Source organism: Corylus avellana, chromosome 7 (assembly GCF_965113065.1).
Source record: "Corylus avellana chromosome 7, dhCorAvel1.hap1.2, whole genome shotgun sequence".
Taxonomy (NCBI): domain Eukaryota; kingdom Viridiplantae; phylum Streptophyta; class Magnoliopsida; order Fagales; family Betulaceae; genus Corylus; species Corylus avellana.
The window spans coordinates 16,247,358-16,274,686 of record NC_142496.1 but is presented as its reverse complement, the minus strand read 5'-3'; the positions used below and the strand labels follow the sequence as shown (position 1 = coordinate 16,274,686).

At 39.3% G+C, this 27,329-nt stretch overlaps 2 protein-coding genes across 2 annotated transcripts; one reads left to right on the top strand and one right to left on the bottom strand.

The window, feature by feature from the left end:
* Positions 1-20,642: 20,642 nt before the first annotated feature.
* LOC148584559 (fimbrin-2-like) lies at positions 20,643-24,893 on the bottom strand. The gene is made up of 7 exons (XM_088518310.1): positions 24,598-24,893; positions 24,320-24,490; positions 23,414-24,131; positions 23,026-23,094; positions 22,800-22,916; positions 21,325-21,536; positions 20,643-20,820 (listed from the first exon to the last, which is right to left on the bottom strand). The coding sequence occupies exons 3-7, from the start codon at positions 23,474-23,476 to the stop codon at positions 20,793-20,795; spliced, it is 489 nt and encodes a 162-aa protein (XP_088374436.1). The 5' UTR covers positions 23,477-24,131; positions 24,320-24,490; positions 24,598-24,893; the 3' UTR covers positions 20,643-20,792.
* Positions 24,894-26,288: 1,395 nt separating this feature from the next.
* On the top strand, positions 26,289-27,056 carry LOC148584558 (uncharacterized). The gene has a single exon (XM_088518503.1). It carries the CDS (start codon positions 26,289-26,291, stop codon positions 27,054-27,056), a length of 768 nt encoding a protein of 255 aa, XP_088374629.1.
* Positions 27,057-27,329: the final 273 nt, after the last annotated feature.

The following is a 27,329-nucleotide window of genomic DNA, read 5'->3' as shown; positions in this document are numbered from 1 at the left end:
AAAAACAAAAAGATAAATCCATCTTTCGTGGGATGTACGGTTGCATTTAGCGTATGCAACAAGCCTTTTAAACCCCTAGGAGTTCCCTAGAGGACGAGTGAAGTCTCGTGAGGGTTTTCCAGAAATGATACCCACAAATATTTTTCAACCATGCAATATGATGACCATCACGGATTTGTTGTTCACAATTACCTACCTAAATTAATAGGCAAATAATTGTGTGTTTTACTTGCAAGTGCACGAGGTCAACACAGTAGTCTGGTGTGCAAATACAGAATCATTCCCACGAAGATTGCTGAATCTTGCTTCAAATCAATTCCAAAAGTAAACTAAAATAAAGATTGGGTTAAGTTGATAATGATAAAAAGGTAGGGCTTTGATATCCACCGCTAATTATATTTAGCTAATATATTAATATGCCAATATAATTCTTTTCTTTCTTAAAGGATTTAGCATGGGTGTCTACTAAGTTGTTCTTTAAGAAAGCATAAAAACTGTGGAAATCGACAAACACATGAGGCCTAAGGCATGGGTGTCTACTCCCAGTTCCCCATGTTGATTAACCCAAGAACCTGGTGTGGATTACTTTTGTTACTTATGTTAAACCTAGGACTCGATCATCCAAATTGATTTAACTAACAAGTCCATACCACATGCACATGTTGATCAGGCACACACATTTGAGGAATTTATGAAACTAGGTATTAATCAAATTAGATATCATAACAAGATCATCACAAAGGCGCCAATATTGAAATATTAAAATATAACTAGGGCTTCAATCTAGCCCTACTAATAAATTAGCTACACATAAAATTGATGTTAAACATCTTCATAAAATAAAATAAAAGAAAGGAAAAGAATAAATCCGATACTTGAACTTGAAGAGCTCCTATTCTTCTCCTTACAAGGCATATCTATTCTAGAGGCTTAAGGGTTTATTTATAGGCTTTAGAAGTCCTTGACAAAGTAGTAAACCTAGGGATTTCGTAGGGTTTCAAAACCTATTACAATTGGGAGTTGGAATATCCTAATATGGAAAGAATGCCAATCTGGCCGCCACTTGATATGTCTCCTACGCACAGGTGCGATCGATTGCAACCCGTGTGCTCTCGATCACAGGTCTGCGATCGATCCTCTTCTGGCATGCGCTCGATCGCTTCTGGCCTGGATTGTGCTTTGTCTTCTAGGGTACTACGCTTGATCGCAAGTACCCTGTGATCGATTGCAGTGTCAAAGAGCTCCCAATCTTCCATCTTCTTACTTTTGAGCCCAAATCATCTAGATTTACTTCATTTTCTTCCAAAAGCCTACAAAAGTATGAAAAACACAAAAAGGAATTAAAATGACCTAATTAACCAAAACCAAAGGAATAAAATTTGTAAGTTAAGGGCTAAAAATATGAATATTTTAGCACATATCACACCCCCAAACTTACATATTGCTAGTTTCTTAGCAATACAAAACTAAAAACAAGAATGGAAAAACAGAAAGCAAAAGATAAATCCATCTTTCGTGGAATGTATGATTGCATTTAGCGTATGAACAAGCCTTTTAAACCCCTAGGAATTCCCTAGTGGATGAGTGAAGTCTTATGATTTTCATTCATATGCAAGCTTAAAAAGATGAACTCTATCTTCACAATGAATTGGAATCTCAAAATTCAATTACTTACAAAGGATATGCTAAATCATCACAAGTTTGAAATTTGTGTACAGTAAATTAGTACAAAATTATGAGGCTTCCAAATCTTTCCAATATGTAATGTCTCCTTATATCAGAATTCACTGAAATTCCTATTAGAATGACATAATGGCATATTTCTTTTTTCTTTTTTTTTGGTTAGTTTGTGCAATGTTGGTTCCCTTAAGCTTTCTAATTGACCCTTGTAGCGAGTGTTAAGTCAATGACTCCAAAACCAGGTAGTTTTAGGGCATTAGGTGTAGAGACACCCCTAAGGACCTACTAACTCGAGTGAAAAAGGCTACAAAACCAACTAACCATGACATTGATCAAATCAACAATTTTTTACCTTTTGACGTGAACACTCAATGCTATGAGGCAAGATGCCCAGTTACTAGTGAAAGCTTATCAATGATCATTTTTTTCTTCTTTTTCTTTTTATTTTTTATTTTTTATTTTTTATTTTTTATTTTTTTTATCACTACTGTATATGCCATAGTGTCATCTAATAAGTCATCCAATTTCATCCAAGATGCAAAAACACACATATCAGACCTTATGTCATACCTCACAGATTATGTGCTAATGTGCTAGTGTGATCAGATCAAACATGTGATTTTTCAACTATCCTCAACAAGTAATCAAAAACAGATTCATTCATCAGATCATGTATTCAAAATTTAAGCTCATTGATGAATTCAAGCCATAATTCTTTCTAGAATGTGGTCCCCGCTCAATGCTATCCAGAGGAACATGTTTAAAATTTTAGAGCAAACAAGAACATGCATAAACCCTTTTTTTTTTTTTTTTTTTTTTTCAAATAAACAAACAACACACAAAACAAATAACTTGAAATTGGGACAAAGTGTGTGAACAATCATGTGTGCCCATACCCCCAAACTTAAATGACACGTTGTCCCCAATGTGTCTAAGTAAAGGAAAGAATGTACCCGGGAGATGGTCGACATAGTCTTGGAAAGCATGGCTCATAGCACACCCCTAAACTTGAATTGAAGCACACTTGTCCCTGCAAAATAAGAAAACACACAAACAAGTAAAAAAAAACAAAACTAAAGATGAATGAAAAGATTAACTTAAAAGACACCAAACAAAATAAAATAAAAAGATAACTATGGGATGCTACCCAAGTGCGCTCGATCGCACACATGGTCCGTTCGATCGCACTAACAGAATGCGATGAAACCACAAGTGGAGACCTGCTCTAGATCGTATGCAGGTTACGATCGATCGCAGTAACAAAATGTAAAAACATGACAAAAGACTTGAAACACTAAAACACCAAAGTAAAATAAAACACAAAGGAAAACAAAAACAAAATATAAGGCAAACAACAAAACAAAAGGATATGCTATGGGGTGCCTTCCATGAGCGCTAAGTTTTACGTCTTCAGGCAGACAGTGGTCCCCGCTCAATGCTGTCCAGAAGTAGATGCTCCAGATGGTGGTGGCAAACTGCTTAGGATGGATTGCATCAATTCTTCCAAGGCAGCTAATCGTTGATCCATCAGTGCCTTATCTTCCCGAGCCTCCCTTCTTTGATCAGCCAGCTCTCACCGAATGCCCGTAATTTCTTCATTAAGGGAGCGGTATTGGGCGGCTCAAAAGATAAACGGGGCCTCCTCCTCTTCTGCTGCTACGGGCTCAGCTGCCGGTTCATCTTCTGCCATTGGCTCGGCCTCATTCTCCTCTTCACCAGCTTCTGGTACTGGAGGTGCCCAGGGCATAAGGGAGTAGCTCTTGTTCCATTGGCGAATGCCGAATATGGGAGTGGTGGTGACCGGCTCATCAGCTGCGGTGCCCTTGATGCCCTTTTTCTGAAGAATATATGTGATGAGATATGGGAAAAGCAACGCCCATGAATGAGTGGACTCCGCTCCCCCAATGTGCACTCAATTCCAAAATTTATGTATTTGGTTCCAAATAATGTCGGGAATGGAGTACCAAGCATCTTTGTGGAAGGCGTAGAGGGTTTGAAGAAATTGATCACGCCTTTGAGTTTTGTGTCCCAAGGGGAAGGCATTGCGATTCCAAACAGAGTCCACAAACCACAGCCTTCGAGGTAGCTTGGACCGGCTGCTGGCTTTATGGTGGGCATCCGCATAGTGTCCTTGGCACATATCTTCAATGATTTCCGCCACATAGTATCGGGGCGGTCGCTCGGCAAGATTGTTTAGCTTCTAGAGGATGCTTATCATTGCATTGAAGGGCGGCGGCAATGTCGGCCCTAGTCACATCAATAACTTGACCTTGCACCTTTGAGGAGAGAGCAGCCGAGTTGTCACAGTCATGGGAAAGGTTGGCATAAAATTCAATGACCAAATTCCGGTAGGCTAGGGAGGTGACCAGTTTGAAGAGCTTCTTGAGTCCCCGTAGCTTAAACTCGGCGACCGCCCATTGAGTCACCTCATGGTTTTGAAAGTCTTCGCGAATGGCGAAGGTAGTCTCAAACAGCAGCTCCTACTCCTCAAAAGTGGGCGGGGGAGAAATAGCATGGGCCTCGGACCCCGTGGAAGATGAAGCACAAGTTCTAGGCATGTTGAGCTTGACTGGGGACTTTTGTCGAACATGTGGTGCGCACTTTTGATGACCACAGTAGCACAATACAGCAAAAGATACCCAAAACTCCCTGCAAAGATAAGAAAAAACCAACACAGAGGCAATGTGGGTGGATGAACACCCACAGTTGCAAGAAAATAAGAAAAAAATTGGAGGTTGGGTGAGCGTTCAGAGATGGGGGTTAATGGGTATGGTGTAGGGGTTGTGGGTTAATTTGGTGGAAAATTTGATGGTATAGTGGCCAGAGAGGTGACTTGTGTGGTGGTTGTGTGGTGGAATTGGTGAAAAATAGGAGAAAAATGGGAGAAGTAAGAGTGTGCCGGAGGTGAGTGTGGGGAGAACCTGTACTGCACCGGGAGGAAGAATTGTGCGGTAAGGGGGAAAAGTGACCTAAAATAGGTCACGTGCCCTTCTGTCTGAGTGTGCTCGATCGCACTTAAGGTGCGTTCAAGCACACTGACAGAAAGTGTCGAGCCACCCTTCGGTTACTGCACTCGATCGCATACTTGTTGCACTCGATCGTAGTAACAGAATGTCAATATATATATATATAATTGCATAAATATATATATATATATATATATATATATATATATATATATATATATATATATATATATATAATTGCATAAATATATATATATATATATATGTTGACTTTGTGCACTTGCAGGTAAAACGTACAATTATTTACCTATTAATTTAGGTAGATTTTTGAACAACACAATTACTTACAAAGGACATGTTAAAATATCACAAGTTTGAAAACAGTGTAAAGTGAATTAGCACAAAATTATGAGGCTTCCAAATCTTTCCAATATGTAAATGTCTCCAAATCTCAAAATTCACTGAAATTCCTATTAGAATGACACAAGGCATATTTCTTCTTCTTCTTCTTTTTTTTTTTTTTTTTTTTGGTCAAGTTGTGCAATGTTGGTTCTCTTAAGCTTTCTAATTGACCCTTGTAGTGAGTGTAAAGTCAATAGCTCCCAAACCAGGTGGTTTTAGGGTATTAGGTGTAGAGACACCCCTGAGGATCTACTAACTCGAGTGAAAAAGGCTACAAAACCAACTAACCATGACAATGATCAAATCCAAATTTTTCACCTTTTGACATGAACACTCAGTGCTTTGAAACAAGAGGTCCAGTTACTCAGTGAAAAGCCATCAATGATCATTTGTTTCACTTTTTTTTTTTTTTTTTTTTTTAAATATTATGCCAAGCGTCATCTAATAAGTTATCCAATTTCATCCAAGATGAAAAAACACACACATTAGACCTCATGTCATTCCTCACAAATTATGTGCTAATGTGCCTATGTGATTAGATCAAACATGTGATTTTTCAACTGGCCTAAGCAAGTAACCAAACTAACAGATTCACTCATCAGATCATGTGTTCAAAATTTTAAGCTTACTGATGAATTCAAGCCACAATTCTTTCTAGATCAACCTAAAATTTTTGAGCAACAAGAAAATGCATAAATTTTTTTTTTATTTTATTATATTTTTTTTTAAACAACACACAAAACAAACAACATAAAATTGGGACAAAGTGTGTGTGAACATGTGTGCCCATACCCCCAAACTTAAATGACACATTGTCCCCAAAGGGTCTAAATTAAGGAAAGAGTGTACCCGGGAGATAGTCGACCATGTCTTGGAAAGCATGACTTATAGCACACCCCCAAACTTGAATTAAAGCACACTTGCCCCTACAAAATAGGAAACACACAAACAAAGAAAAAGGAACAAAACTAAAATGAAGTAAAATTTGAACAGAAGAAGAATAAAAATAACTAGGAGATGCTGCCAGGTGCGCTCGATCGCACATATTGTGAGTTCGATCGTACTAACAGAGTGCGGCAGCCTCACAGATAGAGACCTGCGCTCGATCGCATGTGTGGTGCGATCGATCGCAGAAACAGAATGGAAAAACAAACATAACACTAAAAACACCAAAAATACTAAACACAATGGAAAACACAACACAATATAAATCAACAACAAAAAGAAAAGGATATGCTATGGGGTGCCTCCCATGAGCGCTAAGTTTTACGTCTTTAGCCAGACTGTGGTCCTCTTTCAATGTTGTCCAGAAGTGGATGCTCCATTTTGGATGGAGTGGAGTGCCAAATCTTCATCTCTTGGTACTCAATTTACTTTAAGATATGGCTTGACTCTGTGTCCATTGACCTTGAATGATCGGTCGGTTTGGGGGTCATGAATTTCCAAGGCTCCATGAGGGAATACTTGGGTAACAATGCAGGGCCCAGACCATCTTGATTTAAGCTTCCCAGGGAAGAGTTTAAATCTTGAATTATAGATCAAAAGCTTCTGTCCTACTTGAAACTCCTTCCTAATCAGTTGTTTGTCATGATATGCTTTGGTTCTGTCCTTGATGAGTTTGGCATTCTCATATGCATCACGCCTTAATTCCTCCAGTTCATTTAGTTGGAGCTTCCTTGTGTCACTAGCTTGCTTCATATCGAAGTTAAACTTCTTGATGGCCCAATATGCTTTGTGTTCCAATTCCATTGGTAGATGACATGCTTTCCCAAAAACCAATCGATAGGGAGACATACTGATAGGTGTCTTGTAAGCAATCCTGTAAGCCCATAGTGCATCGTTCAAGCGTAGTGACCAATCCTTCCTATTGGGGTTTACTATCCTTTCAAGGATGCCTTTGATTTCTCTGTTGCTGATCTCCACTTGGCCACTGGTTTGAGGATGATATGGAGTGCCAACCTTATGAGTGATGCCATATTTCTTCATCACAGAAGTAAAAGCATAGTTGTTAAAGTGGCTTCCCCCATCACTAATGATTGCCTTGGGTGTTCCAAATCTAGCAAAAATGTTTTCCTGCAAAAATTTCACAACCACTTTGTGATCATTAGTCCTTGAGGGGACAGCCTCAACCCATTTAGACACATAATCCACACCCACAAGAATATATGAATAGCCAAATGAATGAGGAAGTGATCCCTTGAAGTGAATACCCCACACATCGAAGAGTTATACAACCTGAATATTTTGTAATGGCATTTGATTTTTAGAAGAGATGTTACCTGTCCTTTGACATTTATCACAAGAGCTGTAAAACAAGAAAGTATCTTTAAACATATTGGGAAAAATACTCAAGTGCTCATCTTCTGGGACACATCTTCTAATGATTTGATCAGGGCAGAATTTGAATAAATAGGGGTCGTCCCAATGGTATTGTCGAGATGTAGATATTAATCTCTTCCTTTCTTGGCTAGACATATCTGGGGGAAAGACCTTGGCAGTGATGTAATTCACTATATCTGTATACCATGGGAGTTGGATATCAACTACAAACAACTGCTCATCTGGAAAATTTTCATTTAGTGGGAGCTCATCTCCTTCCTCCTCATGGAGTAATCTAGATAAGTGATTTGCACCACATTTTCACTGCCCCTCTTGTCTCTAATCTCAAGGTCAAATTCTTGTAGTAGTAATACCCATCTGATCAGTCATGGTTTGGCATCTTTCTTGGTAAACAAATATCTCAATTCAGCATGATCAGTGAATACAATAACCTTAGAACCAATTAGGTATGACCTGAACTTCTCCAAAGCAAATATGACAGCTAATAATTCTTTCTCAGTAGTAGAATAATTCAGCTGGGCATCATTTAATGTTCTAGAGGCATAATAAATGGCATGAGGTACCTTATTGATCCTTTGACCCAAAACGGCTCCCACGGCAAAGTCACTGGCATCACACATGAGCTCAAAGGGTAAGCTCCAATTAGGTGCTCGCATAATTGGTGCAGAAGTGAGCAGCATTTTTAGTGTGTTGAAGGCCGTCATGCATTCTTTGGTCCAGTCAAACTTGGCTTCCTTCCCAAGCAATGCACAGAGGGGTCTAGAGATCTTGGAGAAATCCTTGATAAACCTTCTATAGAACTCGGCATGTCCAAGAAAACTCCTTACCCTCTTGACTGTCAGAGGTGGGGAAAGTTTGGAGATGATTTCTATCTTGGCCTTATCCACTTCTATGCCCTTGCTTGAAATAGCATGACCCAATACAATGCCTTGTTGAACCATGAAGTGGCATTTTTCCCAATTGAACACTAGGTTTTATTCTTCACATCGCTTGAGAACATTTTTCAAATGGTGTAGACATTCATCAAAACTAGACCCAAAAGCACTAAAGTCATCCATAAAGACCTCAATGGTTTTCTCTACCATGTCTGAAAAAATACTCATCGTGCATCTCTAGAATGTAGCTGGGGCATTGCATAAACCAAATGGCATCCTTCTGTAGGCAAATGTGCCAAAAGGACATGTGAAGGTGCTCTTCTCTTGATCCTCTGGTGCTATTGCAATCTGATTATAACCACTATATCCATCCAAAAAACAGTAGTAGCTATGGCCAGCTAATCTCTCTAGCATTTGGTCAATGAACGGTAATGGAAAGTGGTCTTTTCTTGTTACCTTGTTCAGTCTTCTGTAATCGATGCATACCCTCCACCCAGTGGTTACTCTTGTGGGTATCAGTTCATCATCATCATTCTTCACTACTGTGATCCCACTTTTTTTTGACACTACTTGAATTGGGCTGACCCATTTGCTGTCTAAGATGGGATAGATGATGCCCACATCTAGTAGTTTTAATACCTCTGCCTTGACTACCTCCTTCATGTGTGGGTTGAGTCTTTTTTGTGCATCCCTGGTTGGCTTTGCTTCGTCTTCAAGGAAGATTTGATGCATGCACTTAGCTGGACTTATTCCTTTGATGTCAGCAATGGTCCATTCCAAGGCAGTTTTATGTTCTCTCAGAATTCTCAACAGCTTTTCTTCTTCCCCACAACTCAGATTTGCAGCAATGATGACTGGTAATGTCTTGCTTTCTCCCAAGTATGCATATTTTAAGTGCTCTGGTAATTGCTTCAAATCCAGCCTGGGTGCCTGTACAATAGAGGGAACAAGAGAGGTGTTAGTGGGCTCAAGAATTTCAAAGGGATGAGTATACTTGCCTGAGTATTTAGGAGAGGCCTCAAGGTGATGCACTATTTCCATAACATCATTAGTGATCTCTTCCAATTCCGACTCAATATCCTGCCTTGTGAGACTCTGGGAGAGGGTAGCCTCCAATGGATCTTTATGATGGTCCTGCAAAACTGTCTCACTAACATTCTGGATCACACAAACATTAAAACATTCTAAATCTTCTTGAGGTACTTTCAATGCATCGAATATTTTGAATTCGATTGTCTCACCATTTACCTTCATACTCACAATACCCTTTTTCACCCTTATTGCAGTATCAGCAGTTCTCATAAAGGGTCTTCCTAAGATAATAGGTAACGGTAATGGCATAGGGGATTCTTCCACATCTAATACAATGAAATCAGCAGGTAAAATAAATGTTCCTACCTTTACCAACACATCCTCCAGTATACCTCTTGGTCGTTTGATGCTTCCGTCTGCCAATTGCAAGATGATAGAGGTTGGTTGAAGCTCCCCCAATCCTAGCTTTTCATATACAGTGTAAGGCAGCAAATTCACCCCTGCTTCTAGATCTAGTAGCGCATTTTTAAAGGAATGGTCTCCTATCCTGCAGGGAATGGTAAAGCTACCTGGATCTGATAGCTTTGGTGGCAATTTCCTTAACAAGACTACACTTACCTCTTATGTTAAGGCCACTGTCTCATACTCCTTAAACTTCCTTTTGTTAGTGTAACCGTCCTTTAAAAATTTGGCATATGAAGGAATTTGTTTAATTGCATCTAATAAAGGAATGTTGATTTCTACTTTCCTCAAAGTTTCAAAGATATCCCTGAGTTGCTCTTCTTTCTTTGGTTTGACTAGCCTTTGAGGAAAGGGTGGTGCATTTACCTTCTCCATTTTGTTTACCTTGGAAGTTGATGGTCCTTTTGGAGTTTCTTGAGGTGGCTCTTTAGTTCCAATGACCTTGCCATTTCTAAGAACTGTGACTGCTTCCAACTGTTGATGACCCCCTGGATTGGGAATTTCTCCTTGCTTTCTTTCACTCAGCTCCTTTGCCAATTGCCCCATTTGCACTTTTAGTCTTTGAATGGCTTGATCGGTCCTTGTATTGAATTGTTTTTGATCAGCCGTTGATTGCTGTTGTGAAGTCATAAATTGTCGTAAAAGACTCTTCCGGTCCTCCTCTTCTGGGTCTTGGGCTGGTTGTACTTTTTGTTGAGAGTTGCTTTGCTGTCCTTGAGGATTCCGACTTTTCCTACTGGCACTCCATGAGGAATTGGGGTGGTTGTGCCACCCTGAATTATAAGTGTTGGAATATGGATTGTTCTTGGGAGGATAAATGTGCTGTCCCACATAATTGGCTGCTCTTGATCTGCAGATAAATACAACGGGCAGGTCTCAATAGTGTGATCTAAATGAGAACACATGGCACATACCTGGGGTTGGGTGGCTAGCTGAATAGGAGAGATGTTCTGAGTGGTCATGGAGTTTACTAGCATATTTAATGTCTTCTGCAAGGCAGCTATCTGATTTTGCACTTTGCTGTTTTCTTCATACCTGCCTTTACTCCTTACACCTTGTCTCCCTTTGGATGGGAATTGTTGGGTGTGTTCACTCAACATCTCAAAAAGCTTTATGGCTTCCTCACTACTCTTTTCCATCAGCACACATCCACAAGCTGTATCAACAACACCCTTGTTACAATCATCTAACCCTTCATAAAAGATTTGTACCTGGTCATCTTGAGATATGTTGTGATTTGGACACTTAAGGAGCATCGTATTAAAGTGATCCCATGCTTCAAAGAAAGGGTCTCCATCTCTTTGTTGGAATGATTGCAGCTCCCTTCTAAGTTGCCTTGTCCTTTGAGCTGGGAAAAACTTCTTCAGGAACTTGGTGGTCAATTCTTCCCAAGTATGAATGGACTCTGCAGGCAAGCAATTGTACCACAGTTTAGCATTATCTTTCAAGGAAAAAGGAAAGAGAACTAACCTGAGTCTCTCTTGAGTGAGGCCTTGAACATTCTACAACTTGCATAAGTCAAAGAATTCCTTAAGATGCAAGTTGAGATCCTCAGTAGCTGTGCCTCTGAAGTGAGTCAATGCATTGAGGATTTGGGGAAAGATATAATAACTGCCCTCCACCTCTGGTTGATATGCTATGCATGAGGGTTGATGGAGGTTTGTTGGCACGTATGCTTGCTTCATTGGTCTCCTCACTCGTGGTGGATTTGCTTCTAGGGGTCTTGGCCCAATTGGATTTTCTGGCACGTCTTCCATTTCAACTTCTTCTTCTCCTTCTTTGTCTCTAGGTCGTTGTCGAATTGTCCGCTCAATTTCAGGATCAAGGGGAAAAACAGTTGAGGCTTGAGATCGACGACCTTGCTTGAACTTGGCAGCTTCAGCACTGCCTAGTCCGGATGCTCTCTGGAACTGCGCTTGATCCTAGGTTGGTGCGTTCGATCGCAGTGCGCTTGATCGCACTTGGTTGACGATTGATCGCAATCACAGAATGTCAATCCGCAACCTGAAACAGAAAACAGAAAAGTTAAGGAAAACAAGAAATTCTTTTTAGATTTTTTTTGCTAATACTAAATTAAAAATTAAAAATTAAAATAACAAAACCAAAGGAAGATAAATTTAAACAAAATTCGCCGCAATCCCCGGCAACGGCGCCAAAAACTTGTTGTACAAAAATATACCTAAATTAATAAGTAAATAATAGTACGTTTTACCTGCAAGTGCACAAGGTCAACATGGTAGTATAGAGTGCAAGTACAGGATCATTCCCACGAGGATTGCTGAATTTATGTTTAAAAATAGATTCCTTAAGCAAAAGCAAAATAAAGATTGATTGTTGATCTGATGATAACAAAGGGTAGGGCTTTGATATCCACCACTAATTATGTTAAACTAGTATATCAATATGCCAATGCTTTGATCAGGTTATGTATATTAAATGTTTGCCAACCTAAGGGTTAAACTCTAACTCCTTAAGCTATTAATTTCCCTAAGCAACGAGTTAAGCATGGGTGTATACTCTAACTCTTTTCTTTCCTAAAGGATTTAGCATGGTATATACTAACTTGTTCTTTAGAAAAGCATATGTTCTATGAAAATCGACAAACACACAAGGCCTAGGGCATGGGTGTATACTCCTAGTTCCCTATGTTGATTAACCCAAGAATCGCGGTGTGGATTCTTTTGTTACTTAAGTTAAACCCAGGACTCGGCCATCCAAATTGATCTAACTGACAAGTCCATACCATATGCAAATGTTGATCAGGCATACACATATGAGGAATTCATGCAAGCAGGTATTAATCAAGTTAAATAGCACAACATGATCATCACATGGCGCCAATATTGAAATATTAATTTAACATAATTAGGGCTTCAATCTAGCCCTACTAAATAAATTAGCTACACATAGAGTTGATGTTAAACATCTTCATAAAATAAAAGAAAAGAAAGAATAAACTCGAGACTTGAACTTGAGAGCTCCTATTCTTCTCCCTTCTCCAAGCCTACCTATTCTAAAGGCTTAGGAGTCTATTTATAGGCTTTAGAAGTCCTTGGAAAAGTAGTAAATCCTAGGATTTTCGCAGGGTTTCAGTCCTATTACAATTTGGAGTTTGAAAAACCCTAATATGGAAATAGGGACATTGTAGCCACCACTTGGAGTGCCTCCTGCGCACGGGTGCGCTCGATCGCAGCCCGTGTGCGCTCGATCGCACGTACGCGATCGATCCCTCTTTTGCCTGCGCTTGATCGTACCTGGCCTGGCTCGTGCAACATCTTCTCTGGTATTGCGCTCGGTCGCAGGTACTAGGGAGCTCCAATTTTCCCAAATTCTCTTTTTGAGCCTAAATCACCCAGTTTTACTTCACTTTCTTCCAAAAGCCTGTAAAAACATCAAAAACACAAAAAGGAATTAAAATGGCCTAATTAATTACAACCAAAGGATTAAAACATGTAAGATAAAGGCTGAAAATATGAATATTTTAGCACTTATCAGAATCCGCATCCTGAATCAGAAAGCAAAAAAGTTAGGGAAAACGAAAAATCTTTTTTTTTTTTTTTTGATAACAACTAAATTAAAAATTGAAAATTAAAATAACACAACTAAAGGAAAATAATTTTGAACAAAATTCGCCGCAATCCCCGGCAACGGCGCCAAAAACTTGTTGTTCACAATTACCTACCTAAATTAATAGGAAAATAATTGTGTGTTTTACCTGCAAGTGCACGAGGTCAACACAGTAATATAGTGTACAAATACGGAATCATTCCCACGAGGATTGCTGAATCTTGCTTAAAATCAATTGCAAAAGTAAACTAAACTAAAGATTGGGTTAAGTTGATAATGATAAAAAGGTAGGGCTTTGACATCCACCGCTAATTATATTTAGCTAATATATCAATATGTCAATGTTTTGATCATGTTATGAATATCTAATGTTTGTCAACCTAAGGGCATTGGTGTCTACTCCTTAAGCTATTGATTTCCCTAAGCAACGAATTAGGCATGGGTGTCTACTCTAATTCTTTTCTTTCTTAAAGGATTTAGCATGGGTTTCTACTAAGTTGTTCTTTATGAAAGCATAAAAACTGTGGAAATCGACAAACACATGAGGCATAGGGCATGGGTGTCTACTCCCGATTCCCCATGTTGATTAACCCAAGAACCCGGTGTAGATTACTTTTGTTACTTATGTTAAACTCAGGACTCGGTCATCCAAATGATTTAACTAACTAGTCCATACCACATGCGCATGTTGATCAGGCACACATATGAGGAATTCATGAAACTAGGTATTAATCAAGTTAGATATCATAACAAGATCATCACAAAGGCGCCAATATTGAAATATTAAATAAACATAATTAAGGCTTCAATCTAGCCCTACTAATAAATTAGTTACACATAAAATTGATGTTAAATATCTTCATAAAATAAAAGAAAAGAAAGAAAAAGAATAAACCCCGAGACTTGAACTTGAAGAGCTCCTATTCTTCTCCTTACAAGGCATATCTATTCTAGAGGCTTAAGTGTCTATTTATAGGCTTTAGAAGTCCTTGACAAAGTAGTAAACCTAGGGATTTCATAGGGTTTCAAAACCTATTACAATTGGGAGTTGGAAAACCCTAATATGGAAAGAATACCAATCTGGCCGCCACTTGATATGTCTCCTACACATGGGTGCGATCGATCGCAACCCGTGTGTGCTCAATCGTAGGTCTGCGATCGATCCTCTTCTAGCATGCACTCAATTGCTCCTGGCCTGGATTGTGCTTTGTCTTCTTGGGTATTGCACTCGATCGCAGGTAACCTGTGATCGATCGCAGTGTCAGAGAGCTCCTAATTTTCCATCTTCTCTCTTTTGAGCCCAAATCATCTAGATTTACTTCATTTTCTTCCAAAAGCCTACAAAAGTATGAAAAACACAAAAAGGAATTAAAATGACCTAATTAACCAAAACCAAAGGATTAAAACATGTAAGTTAAGGGATAAAAATATGAATATTTTAGCACTTATCAGGTTCTCATTCATTAACTGGAAATTACAAATCAGCTCCAAAAATGGCATTTATGAGATATTACAAGATTCAACTAGTGTACATGAACTCAACATATAGTCATGTGATTTCAAAACTAATCTCAATCATGCATGGATCAACACTCAGAATTCATTAGACTCCCCATTGGATAAACAACCAAGGCAAAACAATTTCCCTTTTTTTTTTTTTCTTTTTTTTTTTTTTTTTTTTTCTTTTTTCTTTTCTTTTCTTTTTGATAGTACTTAGCTCCCTTAAGCTTTCGGATTGACCCATGTATCAAGCGTTAGGCCAATGACTCCTAAACCAGACAATTTTAGGGCATTAGATGTAAAGACCCCTCTAAGGACTTACTAACTCGGGTAAAAAAGGCTATGAAGCTAAGCTAGTTTTTATCAATCAAACAAAAATTCTCACTGTTTGACGCGAACACTCACTACTTAATGAAGCAAGAGAACCGGTTACTTGGTGGAAAGCTCAAATTGATCATTTTTTTTTTTTTTTTGAAATTAATGCCAAGGTTATTTTGCCAATAAGTTATCCAACTACATTCCAAATATTGAAGCCAAACATCACTGATTCTAGATTTTATGCCCCACAGACTACATGCTAGTATGCTTGTGAAAATCAAGTTAAAACAAGTAATATCTCATGCGTCCAATGAAAGTAACACAATTTGAATTCCTTAATCAAGTGATCATGTGTTTATTATATTTAGCCTATCAATGAATTTCAAACCATAACAGGAAAATTAATTGCATGCTCAGAACTAACATGTATGCCTACACCCCCCAACTTAAAATACACAATGTCCTCAGTGTGTGGATAGAGACAATAAAGCAATACAAGGGAGAAGAGTACTTGACCTGTCACTGCAGCGCGGAAGAAGATGCCCCAGCATCAAGTGGCAGCCGCAATAAAATGGAGCGCAGCAGTGCTTGCTGGTCCTCAAATCTTTCATCTGTTAGGCGCTTGTCCTCCGCCCTCTAGGTAGCAAGCTCAGATCGATGCTCCGTCAGATCTTTATGGAGGGACTAGTATTGTGACATGCTCATGGTGACGGTCTCTACTGCTCCCTCTCTCTACTGGCTCAACTGCAGGTAGATCATTGTGCATAGGTCCATTAGCATCCCTGACTACCTCAACTGTTGCAGGCACCCGACGTCGTCTCAGCATGTGGGAACAACTCTGGTTCCACTGGATCAGGCCAAATTGAGGGGGAGCAAAAATAAGCCCATCCTCAGGTGTACCCTCAATGCCTCGTGTCTGAAGGAGATGGGTGATGAGAAAAGGGAAAGGAAGTCCCTATGATGATGACCCATAAGTGCAGCACACAATTGCCCCGTCCTAAAACTTATGCATCTAATCCCAAATGAGCTGAGGAATGGAAAACCAAAAATTTCTCTAAAAAGCATACAAAGCCGGGAGGAAGGGACCACGCCGCTGAGTTTTGTGTCCAAATGGACACACATTCCACTGCAGAATACAATCCACGACCAGAGTCTAGAAGGCAGAAAAACTTTGCCTGTGCAGTTGCCGAGATCATCGGTGTAACGGCCATGGCAAATGTCATCCACAATGTGCTGAAGTGTAAGCTTGGAAGGTAAGTCGAAGTACCAAGGGGTCCCATCTCTAGCCAAAATATCCGACGAGCACTCATAGGAGCATTGCAAAGTAGCAGCAATGTCGGCAGTGGTCAGCTCAATGTCTATGCCAGCCACAGATGAGGATAGGATGCCCGATTGAGTACAGTCGAATGTGAGATTGTGATAACATTCTCGGACCAGGCCTTCATAAGCAACAGGGCTGACTGGTTAGAAAAGCGATGTGAGGCCGCGGCACTTGCATTCTTCGACTGCCCATTTTGTAGCTTGGAGATTCTTAAAAACTGTGTCGATGGCAAAAGAGGTCTCCAACATGAGCTTCCTTTGCATCCCATGGCATGGTAGGGGCGGGGCTATAGCCTTGAAAGTGGTGTCCGAAGTGGAGGAAGACCGAGAGGTGGAAGCTTGGACCTTAGGCATGGTGCAGATTGGTTAGGGCCTTTTGTCGAAAACATGGTGGGCACATCAAAAAGCAAGTGGTGTACAACTGCTTTAATTTGCTACCAAACCCCCTGCAAAGTGAAGAAAATCCAACACAGAGTCAGTTTGTGTGTGGAGAGGCACCTACGGACAGCTTTTCACAAATAATAAATGGGGAAAATGGGCACAAGGAGAAGGGGGAGAAAATGGATAGGGAAAGGGAAAGAAAAGGGGCGGGGAAGAAGGAGGACTGGGGGAAGGGATGGTGCGGCAACCGTGGGGTGGTGGAGGGGTGAGCTGTGGGGGCAATGCAGTGGTATTTGGTGTGTGCGATGGGGGCTTATGCAGAAGGGGGCTATGGTGAGGGGAAGAAAATGGGCAGGAAAAGAAAAAAAACTATGACCTAAAAGGGTCACGTGAGGCTTCTGAACGAGTGCACTCGAGCGGCACTATAGTGCGCTCGATCACACTTGCTCAGAGGTGTGAAAGTGTGGGGAGGTGCTGGTGCGCACAAGGGTACAAGGGCGGGAGTACGCTCGAGCGCTCCTAGAGGTGCGCTCAAGCACACTCGTGCAAGTGTGTGAGTGTGGTGTTGAGCTTCTGCTCTCGATCCCACTTGGGGAGGGCTTGAGCATAGGCCCATGTCTGGGATCGAGTGTACAGTGGGTGCGCTCAGGCCCAGGGTGCCAGTGCTTTAATTCAAAAGATAGACAGGATCCATCAAATTGACGGATCCACGTCTGTACTTGGCTCGAAGTGCTGGATGTAGGGCTTCAACCGTTGACCGTTGACCTTGAACAAAGTGCCATCCTTTGGGTTTCGTAATTTGACGGTCGCATGTGGAGATACCGATGTGACTATGAAAGGGCTGTCCCATCTAGAGCGGAGCTTCCTAGGGAAAAGCCAGAGTTTGGAATTGAAGAGCCATACTTTCTAGTCCGGCACAAATGTCTTAGGTAGGATGTGTTTGTCATGAAAAGCCTTTGTCCGCTCCTTATAAATGCTAGCACTATCATATGCATCTTAGCGCAGCTCCTCCAATTGGTGGGAGCCGGCTGCTTGCTTGTCGAAATTGAACTGCTTGATTGCCCATAGAGCCTTGTGTTCTAGTTCCACAAAGAGGTGACACGCCTTGCCATATACCAATTGGTAAGGAGACATTCCAATCGGTGTCTTGTAAGCTGTGCGGTATTGAGGTGCAGGGACCAATCCTTGCGGTCTGGCCTAACCATCTTCTCCAAAATATGCTTGATCTCCCTGTTATAGACTTCTACTTCGCCACTTGTTTGAGGATAGTAAGGTGTGGCTACCTTGTGTGTGACGAAGTACTTGAGAAGCAAGGTTTTGAGAAACCCGTTGCAAAAGTGTTTACCTCCGTCACTGATGATGGCCCTGGGAGTCCCGAATCTGCTGAAAATGTTGGCTTGGATGAACTTAACACAACCTTGTGATCATTGGTCTTGGTGGCAATGGCTTCTACCCACTTAGAGACATAATCGACTCCTACCAAAATGTACTCATATCCACAAGACGGTGGGAAGGGTCCCATGAAGTCGTTACCCCAGACATCAAAAATTTCAACAATGAGGATGGGGCTCAATGGCATCATGTCCCTCTGAGACATAGATCCTAGGTGTTGACATCATTCACAAGCTCGACAAAATTTATAGGCATCTTTGAACAAGGTTGGCCATGTGAATTCGCATTATAGAACCTTGGCTGCTGTCTTCTTAGCACTAAAATGTCCTCCACAAGCTAGAGAATGACAGAATTTGAGAATACTGGGGAATTCACTCTTAGGGACACAATGTCAGATGATCTGAGCAGCACAATACTTGAATAGCTTTGGATCTTCCCAAAAATAGAATCAAACTTGCTTGAAGAAGTGGTCCTTCTCTTGCTTAGACCCATGGGAAGGAATCTGACCTATGGCTAGATAATTGACAATATCGGCATACCACGGCGGATTTCTCAGAGTAATTTCAAATAATTGCTCATCAGGGAAAGAGTCATGAATGGGAATCGGCTGAGGTGTCTCAAACAAAATTTGTGATAGATGGTTGGCCACAACATTCTCAGTGCCCCTCTTGTCCTGAATCTCAATATCAAATTCTTGTAGGAGTAGTATCCAACGGATCAACCCAGGCTTCGTTTCTTTCTTGGCCAGCAAATGTCGCAGAGCAGCATGATCATAATAAATGATTACCTTGGATCCCATAAGATATGAGCGGAATTTGTCTAAGGCAAAGACCACAACTAGCAGTTCTTTCTCGGTGGTTGTGTAATTGACTTGAGCATCCGTGAGAGTCTTGCTAGCATAATAGATGACGTGAGGGAGCTTACCTACTCGCTGTCCCAATCCTGCACCTACAACATAGTCAGATGCATCACACATGATTTCAAAGGGCAAAGACCAGTCAGGAGGCTTCATTATGGGAGCAGAAGATAACAGAGACCGGAGCTTCTGGAATGCCTCATGACATGCTTCATCAAAGTGAAAAGGGGCGTCCTTGGCAAGCAAGCTACACAAGGGCCTTGAAATTTTACTTAAATCCTTGATGAGGCGGCGATAGAAGCCGGCATGTGCAAGGAAAGAACGAATCTGCTTAACTAAAGTAGGCGGTGGTAAATTCTCAATTAGCTCAACTTTGGCCCGGTTCACCTCAATACCTCTTTTGGACACTATGTGGCCCAAAACAATACCTTCTTGCACTATGAAGTGGCTCTTCTCCCAACTTAAAATCATGTTAGTTTCTTTGCAACATTGAAGCATAAGTGAAAGATTATTCAGACATTTATCAAAAGAAGAACCAAAAACAGAGAAGTCATCCATAAATACCTCCAAAAATTTCTCTACCATGTCGGAGAAGATAGATATCATACATCTCTGGAATGTGGCAGGTGCATTGCATAATCCGAAAGGCATGTGTCGATAAGCAAAGGTGCCAAATGGACATGTCACTACAAAAAAAACAGGTTTTCCAGGCGCCCAAAAAACGCCGTGGAAGAGAAAAAAAAACGCCGGGAATACAATTCCCAGTGTTTGTTGCTAACGCCGGCTGAAACAGTGTCGGTAATGATGTTTTCTTGCGTTTTGGGCGACCGCAGGTGAAGAAAATGAATTCGCCGGCGTCCTCTGTGGACGCCGGCAGATGAGGTTGCACCGGCGTCGACGGAGAACGCCAGCAAAGGTATCTGTGCCGGCGTTCTCTGTCGACGCCGACACAGCAACCTTCGCCGGCGTCCTCTGTCGACACCAGCAAATGAGGTTCTGCTGGCTTCAACAGAGTACGCCGGCAAAGGTAGCTGTGCTGGCGTTCTCTGTCGACATCGGCAGATGAGGTTCTACCGGCGTCAACAGAGGACGCCGGCAAAGGTAGCTTCGCCGGCATTTTCTGTCGACGCCGGCAGATGAGGTTCTGCCGGCATTAACAGAGGACGCCGGCAAAGGTAGGCAAAGGTTGTTGTTGAGTTTTGCTTTTGTTTTTTTTAATTGCTTTTATTTAATGTTCAGGGCGTTTTGCTTTTATTTAATTGCATTTATTTTGCTTTTATTTAATGTTGAAGGCGTTTTGCATTTGTCCAATTTTTTCCATCCATTACAAAGTCTTGTACATATCAAAACTCTGTCAACCTTTTCAATGCAAATTCAATATTTTGACATCACGTTGAACTTTGGAAGTGTCATAATATTTGACTGGGAAAACTGACATTAAAACACCAGGATTCAAGGTGTGAACATGAATGTGTTGGACATAATATAGCTTATTTACACTCTAAAAGCCAATATAAAGAGCAATGGTAAGAATTTATGATCACGTAGAGATTGCAAAATATACTCTAGATCTACCCATTTCTAAGATCTTCAAAAACATTGTTAATATATGTTGAATTTCAAAGACTATTCATCCAAAGGCGAAATGCTCTCTTCTCTGGATACTTGGGCGTCATCTGGCAATGTTTCAAGGAAAAATATCTATTTTGTTTGGGTTGAGAGCCCATTCCTACAAGAAAGAATTAAATATTAGTTTCACCTCTCTCAATTTTTTACAGACAAGGTAAAAAACGAAAGGAACAATAAATCATCAATTCATCTGGACAAACATGATTGTTTAAAAAAAAAAGAATAACTGCTCATTAAGAAAATTTATAATAACTAAATGATATAATGTCCGATATTCATTCAAGAAAATGAGAGAGTAAGTTCAATTTTGCATAAGATTACTTTATATATATATATACTCATCATCATCCCAATGAATCATTTATTTTTTATCAAAGGGACGCAAACATTTATAGAAAGATTTCTAGCTTCTTCAAGCAAAGCTTGTTGCTTTCATTTTGATACTTTAAGGAATATAACTATAGCATGTATGACACGTATTTCTGGAAGCAGCCATTTGTTCTCTCTATCACCTAGCAGGTTCAGAATGTGCTCAAGTTTCCAGAACATCCAAAGCAACCATTTAAAATGGAAATTTTTTTTCTCAAGAAGGATCCATTCTCACCTATGCTGGAAAATATGCACAACAAAAGCAAGGTTCAGATTGGGGGAACCTTCCACAATATCTTTTGCAGTTAAGTATCTCTTGCAATCCATCCTGTCTGCATGTTCCAGAACTAACTTTGCTCTTACCAAAGGATCTTTTGCAGCCAAAGTAGATGGATGACTGTGCTCTGGCGCAAGAACATTTAGGAGATGAGCATAAGCTTCTCCATCCTGCAGGTCAAGCATCTTACACACTCAAAGACCAGCCAAATACCAACTACAAATACTAAATCCTGCAGGTGTATATTTAGTTTTAGCACTACAGAGTCAAATAATTGGTTTTCTGGTTTTTGGCTTCTGTAAAGGAAAATATCTACCCATTCAAGGTCAACGAAAAATATGAATGGATTTTGCAACCCAGGTGGCAATTAAGGTAGCTCAACCAAACCAGCAGCAACTAACTAGCATGAGGAAACCAAAAAAGGGAAGATAATATGAGGAGCTACAGATGGGATGCAAATTCAAAGATTCACTACTCTGTTTGTTTTAAAATTAGAATCGTGATATGATGCTCTATATGACTTGTGTAGTTTGGGATCTATCACATGAGACTGTAACTGTTAACCAATTCTTCAGCATAAAGTATAAACCTGTCAATGAATGGTCTCAAAGTTTACTGAACAATTCAATTCCTTCCTCACTCATAGAAATTCAGAATATCTTCAAACAGAGTTCAAATAACAAGATATCATTAATATTATTGATAGATGATCATCTAGAAATGCTTAAAAGAGTTCAAGTCACAATTTGAGCTACATATGTGCCATTCACGAGAAATGCTATTCAAAGTTTAGCAAAAGCCAATACTTGACATGCATTCACTATTGGAAAGATAAACAGTTTGGGAGTTTGTTACCTTTAGTATATTAATATATATATTTGAACACTACTCTAGCCCAAAAGCCTAAGCTAATGGGCTTGGGTCTACTTAGGTATACTAACTACGATTTTTCTTTATACTTTCACAATATGGAATTCAACACTAATAAGTACACTCACAACAGTCTCCCCCTTATTCCACATTGACCAAACTCTCCCCCACCCCCCCCCCCCCCCCCCCAACGCTTGTGAGTCTTTTTACAATTTCAAAAGTATTGCGTGTCAAGAGTTGCCCCAAGGTCCACAAAGCGCAACTCTTAAAACCAAACGCATGTAGACACTTGTCCCAAGAAGCTAACCATAGCTCTAATACCACTTATAGGGGAGATAAATGGTTCGAGAGTTTTTTACCTTGAGTATATTCTATCACAAAAGCCTAACCTAATGGACTTGGGTCTACTTAGGTATATTAATTACTCTTTTTCTATATTCTTTCTCAATGTGGGACTCAATACTCACAAGTACACTCACAACATTCACAACACGAAAATAACTAGTTAGCCATTAAAGATACAAAAAGTGATTTCTTTTTTACACTAAATTTTTCTCATCTACCTTTACATCAGAGGACAAGTTTGTGACTATCTTTCTGTATCCAACTTTCTTCAATTGAAAATTCATCCACCTCAGTAAGATCTTCTCTGGTGGTAGACCCATCAACTCTTTCACATCCTGTTGGTTTTAAATATCAGAAGATAATCTATCAGAGAATTTATAGTGGTAAATCCCTGTTAAGTAATTTTTCTACAAACCAGAACTTCTGATGCAAGACCACATTTACCTTACTATCATCTACCAACTCCACCAACTGAGGTGTATTCTTGAAGTTGAGATCTGCTAATAATTGTATCTACCATAGCATAGCCATTGGAAAAGTCAAAATTTAATTTCAAACACACAGTATGAATGCTAATGACTATGCATTCTCTATCAACTCAATGGATCCAAAGCCTCAAAGCTTTCATTAGATAACCATAGTTCAGGTTGTATCTGTAAAATAATATAAATTTAAACTACATGATCATGAATCTTATATTTCCATAAAGTTAACTTAAGTAGATAACCATAGTTCAGGTTGTATCTGTAAAATAATTTAAATTTAAACTTCATGATCATGAATCTTATATTTCCATAAAATTAACTTAAGTAGATAACCATGAGACTCTTACCTTAATGATCTGAGAAATCACTCCAAGCATAAGATGACGCTGGAAACATAACACACAGAACATTAATCACATTGACAATTAGAGTTGTTAAAATTACTTTTTCATTTATTAAAAAAGAATCAGGTTATGTTCCTGCTCCTACTCCAAATATAACCTTGTTCTGTCCAATAATTTTAAAAAGAATTAGATTAGAAGTTATGGTTCTTATTAACAATTCATAACTGGGCAGATTTTTCACAAAGTCTTCAGTGTACTTCAGTTGGGATAGTTTGAAAGTAGCACCCAAACAAACTCAGATAACTATAAACCATACATTAACCAGTAGAAAAAAAGACTCACTAAACCAGAAAACTCAAATGTAGCATAAAAGGCAGGCACCATATCACAAGTCACTTGGTTAGCAGGAAGCTTTTAAGCACTAGGAAGGACTCATAATTTGGTAAGATACTTAAACCTGTCTAGATTTAACCATTGTAGCATGGAAACTAAGAATGACCCATTAATATAATGAAAAACATTGCATGTATTAAATGGATGTATACACACCCTTCCTTCAATAAAGTCCTGAGACCCTATATTGACTACGGTACATCCAATAGCCTTGGTAGAGTTGAGGCAGAGTGTATGATTCTCATTCCTTTCCCATGGATTGAGCACTCTCTTAGTGTTAATAGCACGTTCATCAATGGTTCCTGGGACTGCGACATTAATTAGCTTACTGCACCCAAAAAAAAAAAAAATCCTTTCTAAATAAGAAACTGAAGAAGACTAATCATAAAAAATCCTTTCCAAATACAACAATTCACAAACAAAAGCAAAAGATAAAAAAAAAAAAATTAAAAATAAAAGGCTGAGATCAAAAAACAAAATCAACAGCGCCGTTTTAATGAAGCAGTAGTGACTGACTCTGAGAAAGGACTCGAAATCGACGTCGTCGTCTAAGTTACGATTCAAATCGTGGATAAACGAAGCTCTCTCCTCCTCCGTTAGATTCTCTCCCACCACCTTCAAACGCGACATCTTGGCCGCTAGCTCCCCCACCATCAGCTTCCCGCTCTCCCTCCTCATGCTCATGAACTGCACATCACTCATAACCACCAAAACCACACATCATATCCAACTTGAAAAAAAAAAAAAAAAAAAAAAAAAAAAAAGACAAAGAGCTCGATTTCGATTAGAATTACGTGAGATTTCAAGCTCCGGAGCTCCACTTGCGTGAACTGGTTCTGCAGCCATGGATCGGAGACAAGAATGCCTACGAAGCCGGACATTTCTTTCTGTATATTTCTTCGGCGAAGAAATGGATGAGAAAAATGGAGCATAGCCTCGAGAATAGCCTCGTGCATCACAACCCAGCTCCATTGACGTAACTAGGGTAGAGATTTCGCAGAGAGAGAGAGAGAGAGAGAGCGGAAGAGAGGGTAGGAGGGATATGCTGTGAATGAAGGAGATGAGGGGTGGATTTGTGAAAATTGGGGGAATTTTGAGAAGGGCGGGTGAATTAAATTTTCACCCATTTCGCATCTAGCGCCAAAAATTTAAGAAATGTCTACTTTACCTTTTTTTATTTTAAAAATATCCTTACCTTTTAAGGGTAATTGAATAATATGTGGAATTTAATAACATTACAATAATCATTAAATATGAATATTAAATAATATAATCCTTATATTTCAAGAGTAATTGAATAAATATGTGCAATTTAATAACATCACAATAATCATTAAATATGAATATTAAATAATAAAAGTGAATAATATTAATGCTTAATCATATAATCATTAGATCATGTTATATAAAATCGAAAATTGCACGAATTGTTAGAGATCATCATTGTTAGAGATCATATGATAATACTTAGATCATGTCATCACATTCTTAGGAATTATGATCATTATGACTCAAAATTATCATATTATTATATGATAATTGTTAGATCATATTATCATACTTAGAAATTAATCATATTATTATATATATGATAATTGTTAATTAGATCATATTATCATATTTATGAATTATGATCATTATGACTAATTAGATCATAATATAATAATATAAAATTATTATATTAGTTAATATATATATATATATTAAAGATGGGACAATCATATTTTGATATGACTGTCTTATGAAGATGAGATTTTGATATGATCATCTTTTCTTTTTTTTTCTTTTTTTTGTTTAAATGATCGGACACTTAAATTTTGATCTAATCATCTAAATTATTTATTTTAAAAAATCATACGGTCAAGTTTTATACGATCTTAGACTCTTATATAATGATTATATAAATCATATAACACAACCACCAACAAAATTTATTTCCTTAAACATAAAACTTCAGATTGTAAGAGGTTAATTTTCATATATATGATAATACGAGGCATTAAAATTTTGAAATTTATGTTAATTTATATCAAAATATCGCTTAATTAATGACCTAGACATAAAACTATTCATGCATATTGAATTAACCAAAATAAATTCAAATTTGATGTATTTTTTTATTTTAAATATTTTTTGATAAGAATTATAAGGAATCTTGACAAATTAATGTAAATATGAGAAGTTAATAAACAAAAATTTCTTTCTTTCAAATAAAATTTGAATTTTTAATTCAAGATTGATACCAAATTTTCCTTAACTATCCTTAAATGTGCATAATAATTGCTCAACGTTTAAATAACCTAAACATAAAGTTATATTATTTGAATTTCATTAAACACTAAGTCAATAGTAATTAATTAAAACATGAGTCCTCTCTCTCGTTTTTCTCTCTGAGATTCTCTAGGGGTGAGGTTTTAGTCTCCTCTTGTTACAAGTGGAGGATAGGAGGTGGCGTGGCAAGGGTAATCGTGGTTTGGTAGTTGTGATGGATTCTAGTTTGGAGAAATTATGCAGCAAGATCTCTCTGTCGGATGGGAAAAAATGTGGGATTTCAGTATCGGAGGGGGAAATTGCTGCAGTTCGGGAGATTGGGGGGAGGTGTTTGATCGGGAGGATAGGAGCTGAAAAACCGGTAAATCGGGAAGCTTTCAAGTCCTTTCTGTCTAGATTATGGCGGTTGGCGGGGTCGGTGGTCTTCAAGGAGGTGCAAGACAATATTTGGCTCTTTGAGTTTTCGGAGGAGGCGGATAAGGAAAGGGTGATGGATGGGCGGCCTTGGTCTTTTGACAGGCAGATTCTAGTGTTAAACGAGTTTGACGGCCAATGTCCACCATCCCAGATGGATTTTACAAAATCACCATTCTGGATTCAAGTGCATGAATTGCCGCTCCTTTGTATGAATAGAGGAGTGGGAACAAAGATTGGTGACTCTTTAGGGGTTCTGGAAGACATAGATGTGGCAGGGGATGGAGCGGGATGGGGAAGATATCTTCGTATCCGGGTGTCGATTGATCTAACGCGGCCTTTGGAACGGGGTAGAACTTTGAAAATTGGCGATAAGGATTTTTGGGTGATATTGAAATATGAAAAATTGCCTTTGTTTTGCTTCAAATGTGGCCGGGTGATCCATGGTACAAAGGGCTGTCCAGTTAGATCTCAAAAAAGGATGAGTGATGGAGATGAAGGAAAGGAATGGGGAGTGTTGCTGCGGGGCGGAGGCTCCGAAGAGGCAGGGATATTTCCTGCAAGGTAGCGGGGGTGGGTCTTCGTTTTCAGGCGACTACATGATGCCGGTTGGGAGGCACAGTCCACCTAAGCAACACCATGATATCAGCCCCGGTTTTCATGGCATTACGCCTTTTTTAAACCAACCCACTACAACTGCTAGTAGTGACGTCTCTGGGAAGCAGGAAGGTGGGAGAGAGTTTTGTGATTCTCAAACTTTGAATTTGGATGTTGGTACAGATGGAGGAGAGAAGGGTCCTAATTTTTTGGTGCGAAAAAAAGGGAAGGAAAAAGTGGGTGT